This window comes from Orcinus orca, chromosome 4 (genome assembly GCF_937001465.1).
Source record: "Orcinus orca chromosome 4, mOrcOrc1.1, whole genome shotgun sequence".
In the NCBI taxonomy this organism is placed as follows: Eukaryota; Metazoa; Chordata; class Mammalia; order Artiodactyla; family Delphinidae; genus Orcinus; species Orcinus orca.
The window spans coordinates 78294895-78312134 of NC_064562.1; the positions used below are offsets into that span (position 1 = coordinate 78294895).

The 17240-nt window shown below is 43.4% G+C and overlaps 1 protein-coding gene across 1 annotated transcript in view; it reads left to right on the forward strand.

The window, feature by feature from the left end:
• Window positions 1-12853: 12853 nt before the first annotated feature.
• Window positions 12854-17240, forward strand: part of IGFBP7 (insulin like growth factor binding protein 7) — a 75545-nt gene continuing 71158 nt past the window's right edge. Inside the window, exon 1 of the mRNA XM_004268245.3 lies at window positions 12854-13410. Within this exon, the coding sequence (XP_004268293.1) occupies window positions 12936-13410 (475 nt within the window). The 5' untranslated portion in view covers window positions 12854-12935. The remainder of the gene's footprint in view (window positions 13411-17240) is intronic.

Sequence of the window (17240 nt, forward strand, 5' to 3'; positions counted from 1 at the left end):
TGCTGTCATTATAGTCTGAACCAACAGAGAAGAGAAATTTTTAATCAGGATAATTATTCATTGACTTAATTTAGACTTGTGGAAATGTCGATGAGCCTAGGTTCCCACTTTAAATACAAGATGTGGGTGGGGGGGAATTCCAACGTGGGAATCAACAGATTAAATTAAGACAAACTATTGCAAGACAAGCAAAAAAAATCTATGATAACAAAGATTTGGACCCTAATCAGGACCCTAATCCATGAATTGACCTATTGATTATTCTCAGCTGTTTACATTAGCCAATGCTTGGTCATTATCCTCGATAGTCAGGGTCAGCAAACAATAGCCCATGGGTCAAACCCGGGGCCCACCACCTGTTTTTGTCAATAAAGTTTTATTGGAACACAGCCACATTCATTTGTTTAACTATCATCTCTGGCTGCTTTCATGCTACAACATCAGAGTTATATAGCTTCGAGATCATATTGCCCGTAAAGTTGAAAATATTTCCTATGTGGCCCTTAACCAAAAAAATCTTGCCAAGGCTGCTCTTCTGAAACATGGCGTAATGTTATTTCCCCACTAAAAATACTTAAGCTAGACATGATATCTTAAGTAAAACTATATTAAAATATGTGCTTGAAGATTTATGCTTTATATGGAGTACATGGAAGAGCAATAATGTATTTGTTGTTTGTTACATATCATCTGGGAAAAATTACTAAGTAAAATTACCTTACACCACTAAATATTTTTACATAGGTAAGAGTATGCTAACAGTAAAGATTTCATTTCAGTCTTTATTAGTAACTACTAAGCAGTTAGTTATTTTCACCTATCAGTGCAACTTGGAAAAGAAATACAGTTCATATTATTTCTGTCTTGGCTTTTCCACAGAGTAAATGTAAAAGGAAATGGAACTGATATGTTTAATTCAACTCAGCACTTTCTAACAAGGATGAAATAGTGTCAATTATAGGCACTGCAGTTGTTTCAAAGCAAACGGAAACATAAAATATACTCAATTTAATTAAAGCATAAAAATAAAATGAGGTACCAATAGTAAAAGAGTGAGAACAGCAGTATTGGTATGGTAATCTTATTTATGCATCTAGATTTACTGCATCCAAAATTGCGTGGGTTTTAAACAGTCATTAATAGGAATCCGGATAAAATAGAGCAACAAAGGGCGGGGGAGGGAACAATTTAAATAAGTGACATTTTTCTTTTTTGCATTTAGCCATCTTCTAAAGAAGGGGCTATTAAAATTTTAAATCAGTTTTTAATCAAAGTTTAGTGGTACAATATTTAATTGAAAACAACACCAGATGTTCTTTACCAAAACATCTTTCATAATGGCTAAATCAAGGTCTGAGAAGTTATTTAATGAGATAATTGTTGGTCTGTGAATACAGCAGAAATTTCTTATTTCCTTGTAAAACTAAAAACACCCAGGTTTGGAGGCTGGCCCTGGTTCTGTTGACTGCTATCTGCTTCTCATAGCTCTCCTTGGGTGGTCCAAGCAAAGATGGGTGCTTGGAACACCAAACCTCAAAGTCCAAAACCAACAGAGAGCCCCAGGAATCAGTGCCCTAGAAGGTTGGCACCCTCTTTGAACCACATCGATAAGACAGGGAACAGGCAACAAACGGCAAGGTTCACAGACACATAAAAGAAAGAAAGGAAAGTCACAGAAGCTTGGCTTCAGTGAAGAGCTAATTTCAGAAAACAATACCTGACAACTGTGATAGACAGAATTCCAAACTGACCATCCAAGATTTCCCACCCTAATCTCCAGGACTGTAAATATGATGAGATATCATGCCCCTGATTACATTATATTACCTGGCAAAAGAGATTTTGAAAATATAATTAAATTATTACTGATCAATTGACTTTGAGTTAATCAAAAGGGAGATTGTCCAGATGAGCCTAGTCCAATCACATGAGCCCTTTAAAGGCAGAGAGTGTTCTGTGGCAGAAGAGGAAGTCAGAGAGACTTGAATCACTAGAAGAATCTGACTATGCTATTACTGGCTTTGAAGATGGAGGGGGCCACAGGCAAGGACCAGAGAGCTGACCAGCCAACAACCAGCAAGGAAGTGGGGACTTCAGTCCTACAACCACAGGAACTGGGTTTTGCCAACAACCTGAATGATCTTGGAAGTGGATTCTTCTCCCAGACCCTCTTATGGATTCCATACGAACCCAAACCAATGCACACTTTCATTTCAGCCTAGACAGAGGACCCAGTCAGTCCTACAAGCTGCTAAACTTGTGTTAATTTGTTAAGCAGCAATAGAAAACTAATACAGCCACCACCCCCTCCATTATTCAGGCCAGAATGACAGGACATTTCCAAAGCATCTACTGGCTTTTCTTATGGAGGCTCTGCTTCATCAAATATGTAAGACACCACCCCCTAACACTCACCATAAAATTAATAATATTTCCTCTCTCTGGAAAAGAGGATGGAATTGAGAATCTATGAATATTAAACAAGTTACACTGAGATCTGCAAGCACGTTTTCCAAAAAGACAAATACTGCAACAGGTGGAACATGTAATGCTTGTGCAATTCCTGGGAGACACCTGTCCCTAAAAGTTGTGCCAGTTCACTGTTCAATGCTGCTGCTACGGAGCAGAGGTGGACTTAACTATGAACCTGCTTCAAATGGGGTGATTAAATTCAGATTGGATATTGACACTGATCATCATTTCCGCTACATGGGAGATAATAAAAAGAGATAAAAACAGCCCTACCCCAACCCCTCTGAATCAGCCCCTGTTTGTGAGCTGAACCCTCTGTGTTCACTTTGCCCTTAAAAGTGAAGGACTAGAGGGGAGTCCCTGGTGTTGCAGTGGTTGAGAGTCTGCCTGCCGATGTAGGGGACACGGGTTCGTGCCCCGGTCCGGGAAGATCTCACATGCCGCGGAGCCGCTGGGCCCGTGAGCCATGGCCACTGAGCCTGTGCGTCCGGAGCCTGTGCTCTGCAATGGGAGAGGCCACAACAGTGAGAGGCCTGCATACCGCAAAAAAAAAAAAAAAAAAGTGAAGGACTAGAAATATTTAGCCTTCGGAAAAAAGTGTATCTGACCAGTAGGGGGCTGAAACCAGTGTGGGGAATATTTAAATGTCATTTCCAATTCTTTGAGATATTGAATTAAAGAGCAATAGGAAAACCCTTTGATGCCTTGGAACCTCTGCCTTATTGCTTATTTGAAAAGAATGAGGAAGGAGAATCCACACACTTCTGTAGGTCCTAAGGCAACAGCCATGAGACTGAAGAACTCCACGGGTGCAGAGGAGGCGGTGCTTTTCAAGAAGTATGGACTATTCTCCTAGAGACCTTCCCATCAGCACATGGCTCAGAGATCCAGCTTGTAAGTCTTGCAAGTTAGGCTAGAAAGACTAGCCCTACACAAACAAGTTTTCATTTTGTCCCAGGCATCATTTTAACTTTATCAGTGTTCACATAGGGCTTTTTTTTTTTTTTTTTTTAATACGGATGTCCTTGTAAAACTGTTGAAACATCTTCAAACTTAAGTCTCAAACCTTAGGTATCACTACTATCCTAAGTGTGGTCTGCAAAGTCATTTAGTCCCAAGGGCCACCAACAGAGCTACCCACACCCCCCCTTCAGTACCCTGAGTCTCTCCAAAAAAGACAGGAGGAGTCAAATGCAGAAGCAAAGTGAAGGGAAAATAAAGCTATGTTACATAATTCCCACCAACCTAGTGAGAGGAAAATGTCCAACAATATTTTATTCTATCAATTTTGACAAAATTGTTGGTTTAGTAATCCTGTGAAAACACCAAAGAATGCACAGGAAATGATAGAAAAATAACATTTATTGAGGGTTAATTAGGTCCCAAGCACTATTCTAAGTGCTCAATGTGTATTAGCTCATTTGATGCTCCTACAACATTGTGAGGTAGGTATTACTCTTTTCCTCACATTATAGATGAGAAAACTGAGGCACAGAGGGGTTAAGTTACTTACTCAAGGTCACACAGCTAGAAACTGCTGGAAACTGGAATAAAAGAAGAAAGGGACCTCCCCGCAAAAAAAGAGTCTGAAGAATGTATGGTAACTGAGATGTCTTAGACAACAGAGAGCTAACTCGTGGAAGATATAGAGAGAAGACATTCATTCATGCATTCATTCATGCATGCATGCTCCTACTGGGCTGAGTGCTAGAGATACAACATTAGTAGTCAATCAGTTTCTAAAGCCATTCATCATCCTTGAGATTGCACATTCTGTTGGTTGGATAGAGTGCAATGAAGCTAAGAGGGAGAACGTGCCCAGGAGGGGCCCCTCCGCCAGACCTGAGGGTTAGAGAATGATCTTCCCATGGAGATCAATGTCTGAGCCGAGACTTGAAGGAGGATCCAGGATGCGTACCGCAAAAAAAAATAATAATAATAAAATAAAATAATAAAATAAAAAGAAGAGGGGGCTTCCCTGGTGGCGCAGTGGTTGGGGGTCCGCCTGCCGATGCAGGGGACATGGGTTCGTGCCCCGGTTCGGGAAGATCCCACATGCCATGGAGCGGCTGGGCCCGTGAGCCATGGCTGCTGAGCCTGCGCATCCAGAGCCTGTGCTCCGCAACAGGAGAGGCCACATCAGTGAGAGGCCCGCATACCGAAAAAAAAAAAAAAAAGAAGAGGGACTTACGCTTTTCCGGTATTCCCTCAGTTCTGGCACATCACCATCTATCTTAAAAAGCAAGCATTAAAAAAAAAAAAAGCAAGCATATTTTATTAAACATGAATGATATGAGGAGGCACTAATGAGGGAAGTGGCTTGGCATGAAGGGATTTGAATTTGAAGCTTGATAAGATATGGATTTTGACAATACTGGAATTAGCTTGTTACTCCCCTAAGAGGCTGACATCCCAGCTAGGTAGCTCCATTGCAGGAATAAAGGAACAATCATGTCCTTCAGGTATCAGCTTTTTAAAAAGTGAATTTTTAGCAGCATTGAAAGGAATGTTATTCTAATAACATTATTATTAGTGTTATTCTAATCCCTTAACAAGCTTAAAATGAATAAATAAAACAGCATCAGTGAAAGAAAATTTGTTCCTCAACTTCTTAACATTGTAGCTGATCATCCGTTCAGAAGGGAAGGAATCGAGGCTCTCGGGATAAACATCCTCACAAACTATCAAAGACAGAGGTCCCCAACCCCCTTAGTGGTCCGTGGTCTGTTAGGAACCGGGCTGCCCATTAGGAGGTGAGAGGCGGGCGAGTGAGCGAAGCGTCATCTGCTGCTCCCCATTGCTCCCCATCGCTCGCATTACCGCCCGGACTATTCCCCAACCCGCACCCCCACACCCCCATCAGAGGAAAAATTGTCTTCCACGAAACTGGTCCCTGGTGCCAAAAAGGTTGGGGACCGCTGATCAAAGACACCCATGTAACCCCTTCATGAGCACAAAGTTTCACTCACAGTTAAGTTTGTGACTGAACCGCTTATTCCCTGAAAATATTCTTTTCCCTCCTGGTTTGATGTTCTCCCAGGCTTCTTCCGATGAGGAGCCATTTTTGATTTTTTTATTTTTCTGCTTTGCCAAGGTGAATTATGGAATCAGGCAACTGGAAGATTAATATAGGGGCACTGCATCATTTACCACCAAATGATCGTATCATTTCCCCCATAACAAAAAAGGATGAAGCCTAATTATGGAATAACCCAAAGAGATTTCTTCCTACTTTTTGTCATAAGAAGCAGTGCTCTCTAATTTATTTTATAGAGGAATGTAAATGTAAAAGTCTATGTTAATTCAAAGTTAAGGTATAAAATAATGAATTTTAAGTCAGGAAGTGAAGCTCCTAGGGGTTTAAAAGCCTCTCATGACATATCTGCTATAGTAAGGATTAGAGCTGAAACCTACATTTTCTTTGCAGCTGTATATATTTGGACGTTGGCTAATTATTCAGTGACTTTCTGAAATCTTGAAAGACTGTCAAATAATAGAGCAGAATACAAACAAGACCATCTTCCTCGATGATCTCTAAGAGTTCTCAGTTATCTCTGTGCCCCTGATGACTTACAATCAGGGCTGATGGCACACTCCAGTGTCAGCTAGCTTTAAATGACCTCTAGAGAGTCCTCCAAGTTCTGTCTCTAATATTGAATTTTATAGGCTATTAATGCCTTTTCAATTATATCATTAGCTATTTCCCTGCATAGCCGTAGCTCTTTTAAGAGATCAGATACAGAATGCTGATAAGAAATCAGTTTCTGTCCTTTATTAAACAATAAGATTTAATCACTGAGGGACTTCACATATAGAGAGAACAAACATCAAGGGCTTACTCTAAGTCAGAGCCCTGCAGTGTCTCTACAGCAATGTCATATGATTACTAGATAGTTTCCCCTGTTTCCCTTTCTAGAACTGTCCAAAAAGGATAGAGCTTGTTTTGTAAAGAATCAGCATGTCCAAAATCAAGCTGGTTTCCTTCCCCCAACACAAACCTGCAGCAGTTTTCACCCCGTCTCCCATGCAAGAAATGTCAAGGTTTTTCTTGACTTCCTCTCACAAGTCAGTTGCTTCCTGAGGCCTGATATATTCTACCTCTTAAAGATCTCTCAACCATCCCTTCCCCTCTATTTAGGATGACCATATGTCCCTGTTGTCCAAGGCAATCTTGATTTATGCCTATTGTCCCGTGTAATTATGAACAGTGCCCCCTTTTGCTCACAAACTTATCCAGGAAGGACCAGAAATGATACAGTCTATTCCCTCCAGCCACATGGCCACGACTTACTCCAACCTCTCATTGATTCATGCCTGGATGGTAGTAGTAGTTGACAGTAGTGGGTGGTAGTAGCTGCCCAACTGATCTTCCCTTTCATCCATCTACCTTTCAAACTTTTTAATTGAGTGCTAATTCTGAACCACACACAGTGTTGGCACCAGATTGGGTTTCCCTGTAAGTCTGTGCAGTTTGCACACTGTGCAAGGGTGCCCAGCCCAGGGAGCAAGTGAGGCCAAAGTTCAGCCCTCCCTCCACCTGCCAAGCCATGCACCTCGGTGGGGTGCAGGTCCTCTTCTCAGGAGAAAGAGGTTCCTTTTTCTTGGCACAAAGGCGCCAGCTGCTTGCCAAGTCTTGTACCCTCAGTGCTGCATCTGCCTACAGTGCTTTTATTCTTTTTTTTTTCAACTCTGTCGTATTCTGCATGCTCTTGTAAGTCAGCAAAATATTCCATATATCATTTAAGTTGTCACTTTTTTTTTAACATCTTTATTGGAGTATAATTACTTTACAATGGTGTGTTAGTTTCTGCTTTATAACAAAGTGAATCAGTTATACATATACATATGTTCCCACATCGCTTCCCTCTTGCGTCTCCCTCCCTCCCCCCCTCCCTATCCCACCCCTCTAGGTGGTCACAAAGCACCGAGCTGATCTCCTTGTGCTATGCGGCTGCTTCCCCCTAGCTATCTATTTCACGTTTGGTAGGGTATATATGTCCATGCCACTCTCTCACTTTGTCACAACTTACCCTTCCCCCTCCCCATATCCTCAAGTCCATTCTCTAGTAGGTCTGTGTCTGTTTTCCCGTCTTACCCCTAGGTTCTTCATGACCTTTTTTTTTTTTCTTAGATTCCATATATATGTGTTAGCATGCGGTATTTGTTTTTCTCTTTCTGACTTAATTCACTCTGTATGACAGACTCTAGGTCCATCCACCTCACTACAAATAACTCAATTTCATTTCTTTTCATGGCTGAGTAAAATTCCATTGTATATATGTGCCACATCTTCTTTATCCATTCATCTGATGATGGACACTTAGGTTGCTTCCATCTCCTGGCTATTGTAAATAGAGCTGCAATGAACATTGTGGTACATGACTCTTTTTGAATTTTGGTTTTCTCAGGGTATATGCCCAGTAGTGGGATTGCTGAGTCGTATGGTAGTTCTATTTGTAGTTTTTTAAGGAACCTCCATACTGTTCTCCATAGTGGCTGTATCAATTTACATTCCCACCGGCAGTGCAAGAGTGTTCCCTTTTCTCCACACCCTTTCCAGCATTTATTGTTTCTAGATTTTTTGATGATGGCCATTCTGACCGGTGTGAGATGATATCTCATTGTAGTTTTGATTTGCATTTCTCTAATGATTAATGATGTTGAGCATTCTTTCATGTGTTTGTTGGCAATCTGTTTATCTTCTTTGGAGAAATGTCTATTTAGGTCCTCTGCTGATTTTTGGATTGGGTTTTTTGTTTGTTTGTTTGTTATTGAGCTGCATGAGCTGCTTGTAAATTTTGGAGATTAATCTTTGTCTGCTGTTTCATTTGCAAATATTTTCTCCCATTCTGAGGGTTGTCTTTTGGTCTTATTTATGGTTTCCTTTGCTGTGCAAAAGCTTTTTAAGTTTCATTAGGTCCCATTTGTTTATTTTTGTTTTTATTTCCATTTCTCTAGAAGGTGGGTCAAAAAGGATCTTGCTGTGATTTATGTCATAGAGTGTTCTACCTATGTTTTCCTCTAAGAGTTTGATAGTTTCTCATATGAAGGCGCTGCATAGGCTTAAGGTCGCCTCTGCACTGTGAAAATTACATTACTTCTCAAGTTCATTTCCATCTGAATGTATTTCTCTCCTCTGTATTGACCTTCCTACATTGAAAACCTGATCTTGCCTCTCCCCAGCATCCTTCAACAGCTCACTGTCACCTATAAGTTCCAGTCCAAAGTCCTGGGCATGATCTGCAAAGCCCTTGGTTATCTGACATCTGCCCTCTCTCCAGACTCATTTCCCCCCATTTCCCCCCATACACACCTTGCTTCAGCTGTGCTGGACTTTTTCTGGTTGCTGGAATGTGCCCAAATGGTTTCCACTGGCTTCATTCCTTTTTACATGCTGTTTATCTAGGCTGGGAGGGTCATCCACATCCCATCCCACCATCTGACAATCTACCTACTGGTGATGACGAAGGAGGAGGGAGAGGGGAAAACATGAGATGATGATAAAGATGATAGATAATTACTGTAACGGACTATTGAATAGAACAACTTTTCCCTTGCCTGAAAACGGCACTAGCATCCATAACCCAAAACTACAGGTGCTATGTGTCCCCACATTCTGAAAAAGAGCCACCAAGAACTGGAGCAGAATGTTCCTCAAATTTTCCTAAATGGCCCTACCTCAATCAACCCCACCAGGCACACTAACCCCCTCTCTATATAAGGAGGTTGGGGATAAGAGCCTAGTGGAGGATGCATGGGGTTTCTCCTCCCCTTCCATGCCTGTCCCCCCGACCCAAAGAAGCCAAGTAAAGGGGGAGAAGCCAACATATTTGTGACGATTGCAATAAAGGGAGACAAACATTCCATTTTCCAGGTAGCCATCTAACTGCTGGGAAGGATGGACACAGAGGGACACAGCAGTGTAGACTGCACGGCACCATGGGTTTCCTACAAACGCCACTGAAGTTTGCTGGCCAGAGAAGTCTTAAAGATGCCCCACAAAGAAGGATGCTTGCCAGGTACAAGGACCCATCAGCGAAGGTTATTGGAGTGTACTATGGGTTCAGGCAGGAGAATTTTGAGCTGAAGTAGGATAGAAGAGAAGGAGCTGAAAGGAAATCTCTCATGTGTCATTGCCCTTCATCTAAAGACCTCCAGGAACATACCCGTAGTCAAATAAGCTGGGTTTATTACCCATCTTAGCAAGAGAGAATGGACTCCATATGGAACTGTTGGGGGTCTCAGTAAGAGGAAGTTATGAAATTATCATGGGATTTGGGCTTTGGTTGAGTAATTCTGGCAAAGGTCTAAGGAAGCAGGAGCTTGCTCTAGATGGGGAGAATTCTGTGACTGAGTATCTCAATAAATCTTATCTATAAGAAAGGCGGACTTGAGCAATGTAAAGCTACAACTGGTAAAGCAGCAGGTCTTATTTAGTGAAGGGAGGAGGGTTCTTGGTATTTTGTGGGTGGCACCTTGTGGGGAGGATCTTGCCCTTATGACTCTCAGAGGAAAACAACCCTGCTGGCACCTTGATCTTGGACTTCCAGCCTCCAGAACTGTGAGAAAATAAATTTCTGTTGTTTAAACCACACAGTCTGTGGTATTTTGTTATGGTAGCCCTAGCAAACTAATACAGAGCTATAATAAGTAAAGAGATTGAGTTAATAGCCAAACACTTCCCATGAAGAAAAACCCAGGTCCAGATGGCTTCACTGAATTTTACTAAACATTTAAAGAAGAATTATACCAATTCTTCACAAACTCTTCCAAAAAAGCAGAAGATAAGAAAACACTTCTAACTCATCCTATGAACCCACTATTACCCTGATACCAAAATCAAAGACATCGCAAGAAAATTACAATCCAATATCTCTTATGAATATAGATGCAAAAATCCTCAGCAAAATATTAGCAAATCACATCCAGAAACATATTTAAAAGGATTATACATCACTATATAACAAGTGGGATTTAATCCAGGAATGCTAGCTTGGTTTAACATTCAAAAATCAATAAAATAAAATACAACTTTATTGATCATCTCAGTAGATGCAAAAAAAGACATTTGACAAAATGCAATACCTCTTCATGATAAAAGCACTCAACAAACTGGAAATAGAAAGCAATTTCCTCAGTGTAATAAGACCATCTATGGAAAACCCACAGCTAACATCTTAATGGTGAAAGACTGAAAGCTTTCCCTCTAAGGTCAGTAATAAGGCAAGGAAGCTCACTCTCACCAATCTATTCCACGTTATACTAGAGGTTCTAACCAGGGCAATTAGGCAAGAAAAAGAAATATAGGTCATCTAGCTTAAACAGGAAGAAGTAAAATGCTCTCTATTTGCAGATAACATATCCTGTCTCCAGATCTAGGCTCTTCGTCTCACCAGAACTGAAGCTGAATGGGTGACAATATCTTCTTTCTTGGAAGGCAGGGGTTGTCAAGTTTCTTTTTAAAGGCCCCATTTTCCTGCCTTTTCTCCTTCTTCTGAATAACCACATCTCTTCTTATTTTCAAGTCCTCCAGATTGGTGTCATCACACAAAGCCCAGGCACCCCCTCCAGTGATTAAAAACCCTACTTGCTCTTCTGCTTGCTGGGCAATAAGGGTCTCCCCACGCCGCCAAAGGGATTCTAATGTGCCTCGTATTTGCCTTCTTACTGCTGGCTCCAACGCAGGGTTTGAAAAACACGGTGGTATACAGCCCTGAGTGGTGCAGTGCCTGCCCCCTACTCCCCCAACCCCCCCATACACAAAACTTTGCAGAGCCTGAGGGGGCTTCATCTGGCTACAGAGCCCACCCTGCCCAGAGCTGACTTGATAAGCATCTTTATTGGCTGTCTTCCCCTCCGGCTCACTCCCTACCGCCTCTGCCCCCCCCATCCCTCCCCCCCCCCCCCCCCCCCCCGAGTTGGTATGTCCTGACATGGCCTCTCAGGTAAACTACTTGCACTGGAATCCTTGTCTCAGGTTCTGGAGATCCTAAAACTACAACAGTTATAACAGGTCATGAAACCAACTTAGTGGACCTTGACCAGTGAATTAATAAAATTGACATAGAACAGGCAATATCAGAGTGCCCTCTCTGCATTTGTTTTAGTTTGGGACTGTAGATTGGGTCATGTAAATTCTATTACTGAGGGACAAAGGCAAGAATACTTAGAAAAATTCTGCTCCAAAGACTTTTCATTGTTTTATAAACAATTGTCATGACAACACATGATCTTTAAAAAAAAAGTGCCACTTTTCTAGAATATGCTAAGGAGAGGCCAAAGAATAGGTGCTAGGTTTTCTGGTCAGGAGGGTGCTTGGTTTTTTATTCTCTGAGTTTTGTGACTATCTAATTTTCAGAAAAGTTTACAATGATTATCCCAGGAAGACTGGTGAGAGTGACATCTATACGTTGCTGGTGGCATAGTGAACCGCACACTTTGAGTTAGCAATCCTATACATCCTTGGATTTGTGCTAAGAAAAAAGAACTCAGATGTGACGTGCAGAATGACGCACACTGCAGTGTTGTGTATCTAATAAACATGGAAACAAAAGTCTGGGTAAGAGGGATTTGAAGAGCCCTTTTTCTTGGGAAAAAAAAAAGCTTTGAAGTTGAGCTTGCAGAGCACTTTTGAGAAAGACTGAGGAGGAATTGTCAGTCGTTTATATCAAAAACCTCACGGAATGACTGGTGAAAACTGGGGTGCTTTAGGGGCCTCAGTGGCACCCCCAGCTGTGCTCAGTTCTCCGGACAGGTTTGATGGAGGTCCAGCACCACATATTATAAACTGAAGACATGACTTGTTCTCGCATGGGTTCCAGTATTCAGACTTAAAACTTGGCATAAGGAAGCAGTTATGAGGTGCTGAGAACAGGAGTGGTTGGCAACGGTTTGTCCTTTTAGCTTGGCACCCAAGACCACACCGGGCCTGTGGCCAACGGGGACACAAAATCCCCAAGCGGGGTTTGAAAAACTAATTGTTCTTAAAAGAGCTTCCCAAACCGCAGAGCAATCAACACTCAGGTCTCCCAGACTCACGGAGAATATAATGGATTACACATGGGGTCATCTCAAAGCTGTTGTTAATAAGTATGAATGCCCGGACTGCGAGAGTAGAGGGACCAAAGGGGAGGGAACTGTCTTCACTGCGGGAGAGCCCCAAAGGACGGGGTGCAGCCCTCGGGAGCAGGGGGCTGAGCAGCAGCCGGCGGGGTGCGCTCAGAGCCAAAACCAAAAGCGAAGAGGCGTGAGACGGAGCGTTCCCGGGCCCAGCGGATGCCCCGCCAGCAGGGGCGCGCTCGAGCCCCGCGGTCCCGGGAGGGGCGGTGCGGACGAAGCGGCCAAGCTCTAGCCGCCCGGGGGGTGTGGTTCCCGCGGCCCGGCCGGGCGGGGCGCCGGATTTAAAGCGCTGGCCGGCAGGACGCGCCTCACTCACGCTCCCGCCGCCGCCCACGCTCCACGCCATGGAGCGGCCGCCGCTGTCCGCCTTGCTCCTCGGTGCAGCCGGGCTGCTGCTCCTGCTTCTGCCCCTCTCCTCTTCCTCCTCTTCGGACGCCTGCGGCCCCTGCGAGCCGGCCGCCTGCCCGCCCCTGCCCCCGCGGGGCTGCCAGCTGGGCGAGACCCGCGACGCGTGCGGCTGCTGCCCGGTGTGCGCCCGCGGCGAGGGCGAGCCGTGCGGGGGCAGCGGCGCCGGCAGGGGGCACTGCGCGCCGGGGATGGAGTGCGTGAAGAGCCGCAAGAGGCGGAAGGGTAAAGCCGGGGCAGCATCCGGCGGGCCGGAGGTGAGCGGCGTGTGCGTGTGCAAGAGCCGCTACCCGGTGTGCGGCAGCAACGGCATCACCTACCCCAGCGGCTGCCAGATGCGCGCCGCCAGCCTGAAGGCCGAGAGCCGCGGGGAGAAGGCTATCACCCAGGTCAGCAAGGGCACCTGCGAGCAAGGTGGGCATGTGCGCTTTCCCCTCCGACTCCGACCCCGCCCCGCCGGGCGGGGAGAACCAGGCGCCCCCTTGCGGGGAAGAGCCGACAGGGCGTCCGCGGCCGGCGCACCTGGCTGGTTCCCGCGGCTTCTCCCGTGGGCATCCGGGCAGACTCGGGGAGGGGGGAGTTGGCAGCCGCGTGATGCCGGGAGGGATGGGCGACGCCTCCCCTTCTCTTTTTTTGGTGGTTTTGAGAGATTGATGCGTGCGCCAAGAAAGTGAGGACTTGCAGGGCGAGTGTATGTATAGAAAAGATTTCCAGATACCACAGATTCTCCCGTCCCCAAAGCTCACCCAGCTCATGCTAACAGCCGGCAAGTTGATTCGCAAAAGCTGCCCCCACTCTTCTAGGAACCCAAAAATGTCATTTTCTCTCCATTCTTTCTTGGCTTGAGTGTATAGAGATGAAGTCAAGAGATCGGAGAAAGGCGTTTGACGATGAAATACAGTATAAGGACTTTCAGAGAGAAGTTGTTTGTCCCATGTTTGATTGGTTAGATTGTAAGAATTTTAAAAATTGGATTTCATGGTTTCTTAATATTAAGGAAAATAATTCACTTACTGGAAGTTACAGATTCTCAAACAGTAATCTAACTAGCTAATTATTTGTGGGCGAAAAAATACAAACTCTTTGAAGGATGTTTTTATGATGTCGTTTGTGTTGTGAACCTTATGACCATTTTGTTTTTCTTTTTCCTTTCTTGTGTAATTTGTCCCCAGGATGCACTGTTCAGCAGGAATGCCTTTGAGGTTATGTTTGATCGTTTATTTTATTCCAAACAAGTCCAAGCTTGCCATAAATGAAAGGGGAAAATAGAGTCTGGACTTGCAAAAAAGAAAAAAAAAAAAGAGCTTTTAATTCTAATGTCTGCTTAGGCAGTAGTTTCAAGGGAAGGTTAGAAATGCAACCTTGGCAGTCTCTCTCCTGGTCCCAGCCAAGGTAGGAAAAAGGGAGAGAAGAGGCAGTTCTCCTGAAATGACAGAAGCAGTTGCTTCTTTAACACAGTTCAGACTTTCTCCAAGCTTTCCAAGTAATTCTTTTTTTTTTTTAGTTTTTCCCAGAAGTCCACATGGCTAATAGGTCATCTGCCACTGATTTCAGAGTTCACTATTGAAAGCCTTAAATAGTGTAACCAGCTTACTGTTAACTATATTATCATCACCTTAAACTTAAATCACAATCCAAAATAATCACACACTTTCCCCACAGAAACAGCCCTTTGGGTCTAATTTATCAGTCACACCATGAAAAGAGAAATGAGCATAGCTTAAGAATTCATTCCAAATATTGACATTTTTCTTACACATTCCAAGGGGAATTTTTCCCCAGTCTTTCCAAATCACTGGAACTTGCCTTATCAGAGCAAAAGGATAGCTTGGTGATTATTTAAGTATTATTGTCAATTCTAGCCTGTAGCTAGTTTTATCCATCTTCTCTCGTGCTATTTACATCTCTAAACCCTCACACAGTGCAATTATAAAATATTGAGACTGATAGTCATATAGAACTAGTCATATAACCTCATTATCATGAAAACCAGATCCTCAGCATCTCTAGAGTGCAAACCTCAGGAGGGTACAGACCTAGTTTTTCTTTATGTTTGGGGAAAATGTTAAGAGGAATAGCATCTAAAACTGGAAACCTTGTCATATATTAACCTTTCTTCCCAACCTAAATTTAGAGATAAGGGGTCTAGTGCCTCAGGCCATTTATAGAAGAATGCCAGGGAGAGCAGAAAAGAATGTGAGGTCCACCAGAGTACTTTTCCACAGCAGAGATAAATGGGGCTAAAGCCAGATCTCCTAATATATTTCTCCTGACTCCTGGAAGTGTTTTAACAATTATAGAAGCAAACCCATCAGAGTGCCATTAACTTCTGTGCCATTTAGTATTGGGGCTTTGCAAAGAATAGGAAATGCATTTTCTAGGTTCTTCCAGCCTAGAAAGGGTTCTTCTTCTACTCGCGGAAGAAACTTTATGCTTCCTCAAGTATTGAGAGGGAGGGGGCATCATTCCTTCTGGTGATTGGTCTCATTTAACCCGCATTTATTGAGCATCTGTCAGGTGTCAGCACTGTGCTAAGATGCTTTACAGCTGAGGATGCACAAAACAGGATACTTTGATTAACAAAGTATCCATGCAAGTTACAAACCTACCTCCCAGAGTGCTTGCCCTGGAGCCACTCTGAATCTTTTCCCAGTCCCTTCTTTTCTGAGGTCAACACTTACCCACCTTCTGTGGAGAGACCTTGGTCTGCTTGTTTTCTGTGCCTCTGTGATAAGAGGCAAAGCCATCTTTCTAAAAATAAATCTATCTAAAAGGTAGTGACGTAATAATCTCAAATCTAAAACTGTTATCATTAATTTAGTGCCATTAGATCTTATTCAGGTCCCTGAAGTCATGCGAAACTGGAAGAGGAGATTTGAAAATTCAGTTTAATAAAAAGTTAATAGAGACACCAAGATGTGTAATAAAATCTCACAGTTAGAAGAGAACATGGTGCTCCTTTATTCCGGTTCTTGGTTACTCCTTTTGTTCATGGGCCGTTATAGCTGAGCTCCTTGGCAATCCCTTGTTTCCTTTGGGTCCCATCCCCTCTTCTTCCTTAGAATTAATTTTTATTTGTGGAATCAGAATTCACTCTTAAGGGTCTTGCTTGCTCGTACCTTTAGTAGCAAGTTAAAAAACTACCTAGCAATAACTCTTATTTTGGCCTCTTCTGTCCAACCCCCTTTGTGGTCCGGCCACCGTAATTGTTTGCTCTTTGCTGTTGTTTATAATCACACCCTCACTTATCTTTCCACCCTTTGAACTCTTAGCCTTCAAGGATCAGCTGGTGTCACTTTCTTTGTGAAACCCCTTGTCTTTCCCCTCCCCACCCCCCATAATGATGTCTTTGTCCTTTTGCAGCTCTGTGTAGGCTTCCAGACTTTTTTTTTTTTTTTTTTTTTTTGCGGTACTCGGGCCTCTCGCTGTTGTGGCCTCTCCCGTTGCGGAGCACAGGCTCCGGACGCGCAGGCTCAGCGGCCATGGCTCACGGGCCCAGCCGCTCCGCGGCATGTGGGATCTTCCCGGACCAGGACACGAACCCGTCCGTGTCCCCTGCATCGGCAGGCGGACTCTCAACCACTGTGCCACCAGGGAAGACCCCAGACTTTTTTTTATGTTCTGATTCTGTTTATACATTTTGTGGGGGGAGGAGGTGGAGGGTGTTACTTTTTAAAATTTTTTATTGGCGTAACATTAATTTATAACATTAGATAAGTTTCACGTATACAATATTATGTTTCTACTTCTGTATACCCAACAGGGTGCTCACCACCAAAAATTTCGTTTCCATCTGTCACCATACAGTTGACCCCCTTTACCCATTTTGCCATCTCCCCCACCCTACCCCCTCTGGTAACCACTGCTATGTTCTCTGTATCTACATGTTTATTTTTGTTTGCTTTGTTTATTTATTTTAGGGTTTTATTTTTTCTAGATTCCACATATGAGTGAAATCATACAATATTTATCCTTCTCCGTCTGACTTACTTTACTTAGCACAATACCCTCAAGGTCCATCCATGTTGTTGCCAATGACAAGATTTCACCTTTTTTATGGCTGAGTGGTATTCCATTGTGTATATGTACCACATCTTTATCCATTCATGCATGGATGGGCACTTAACATTGTTTCCATATCTTGGCTGTTGTAAATAATGCTGTGATGAACATAAGGTGTGTATTTCTTTTCAAATTAGTGTTTTCTTATTCTTTAGGTAAATAGCCAGAAGTGGGATAGTAGA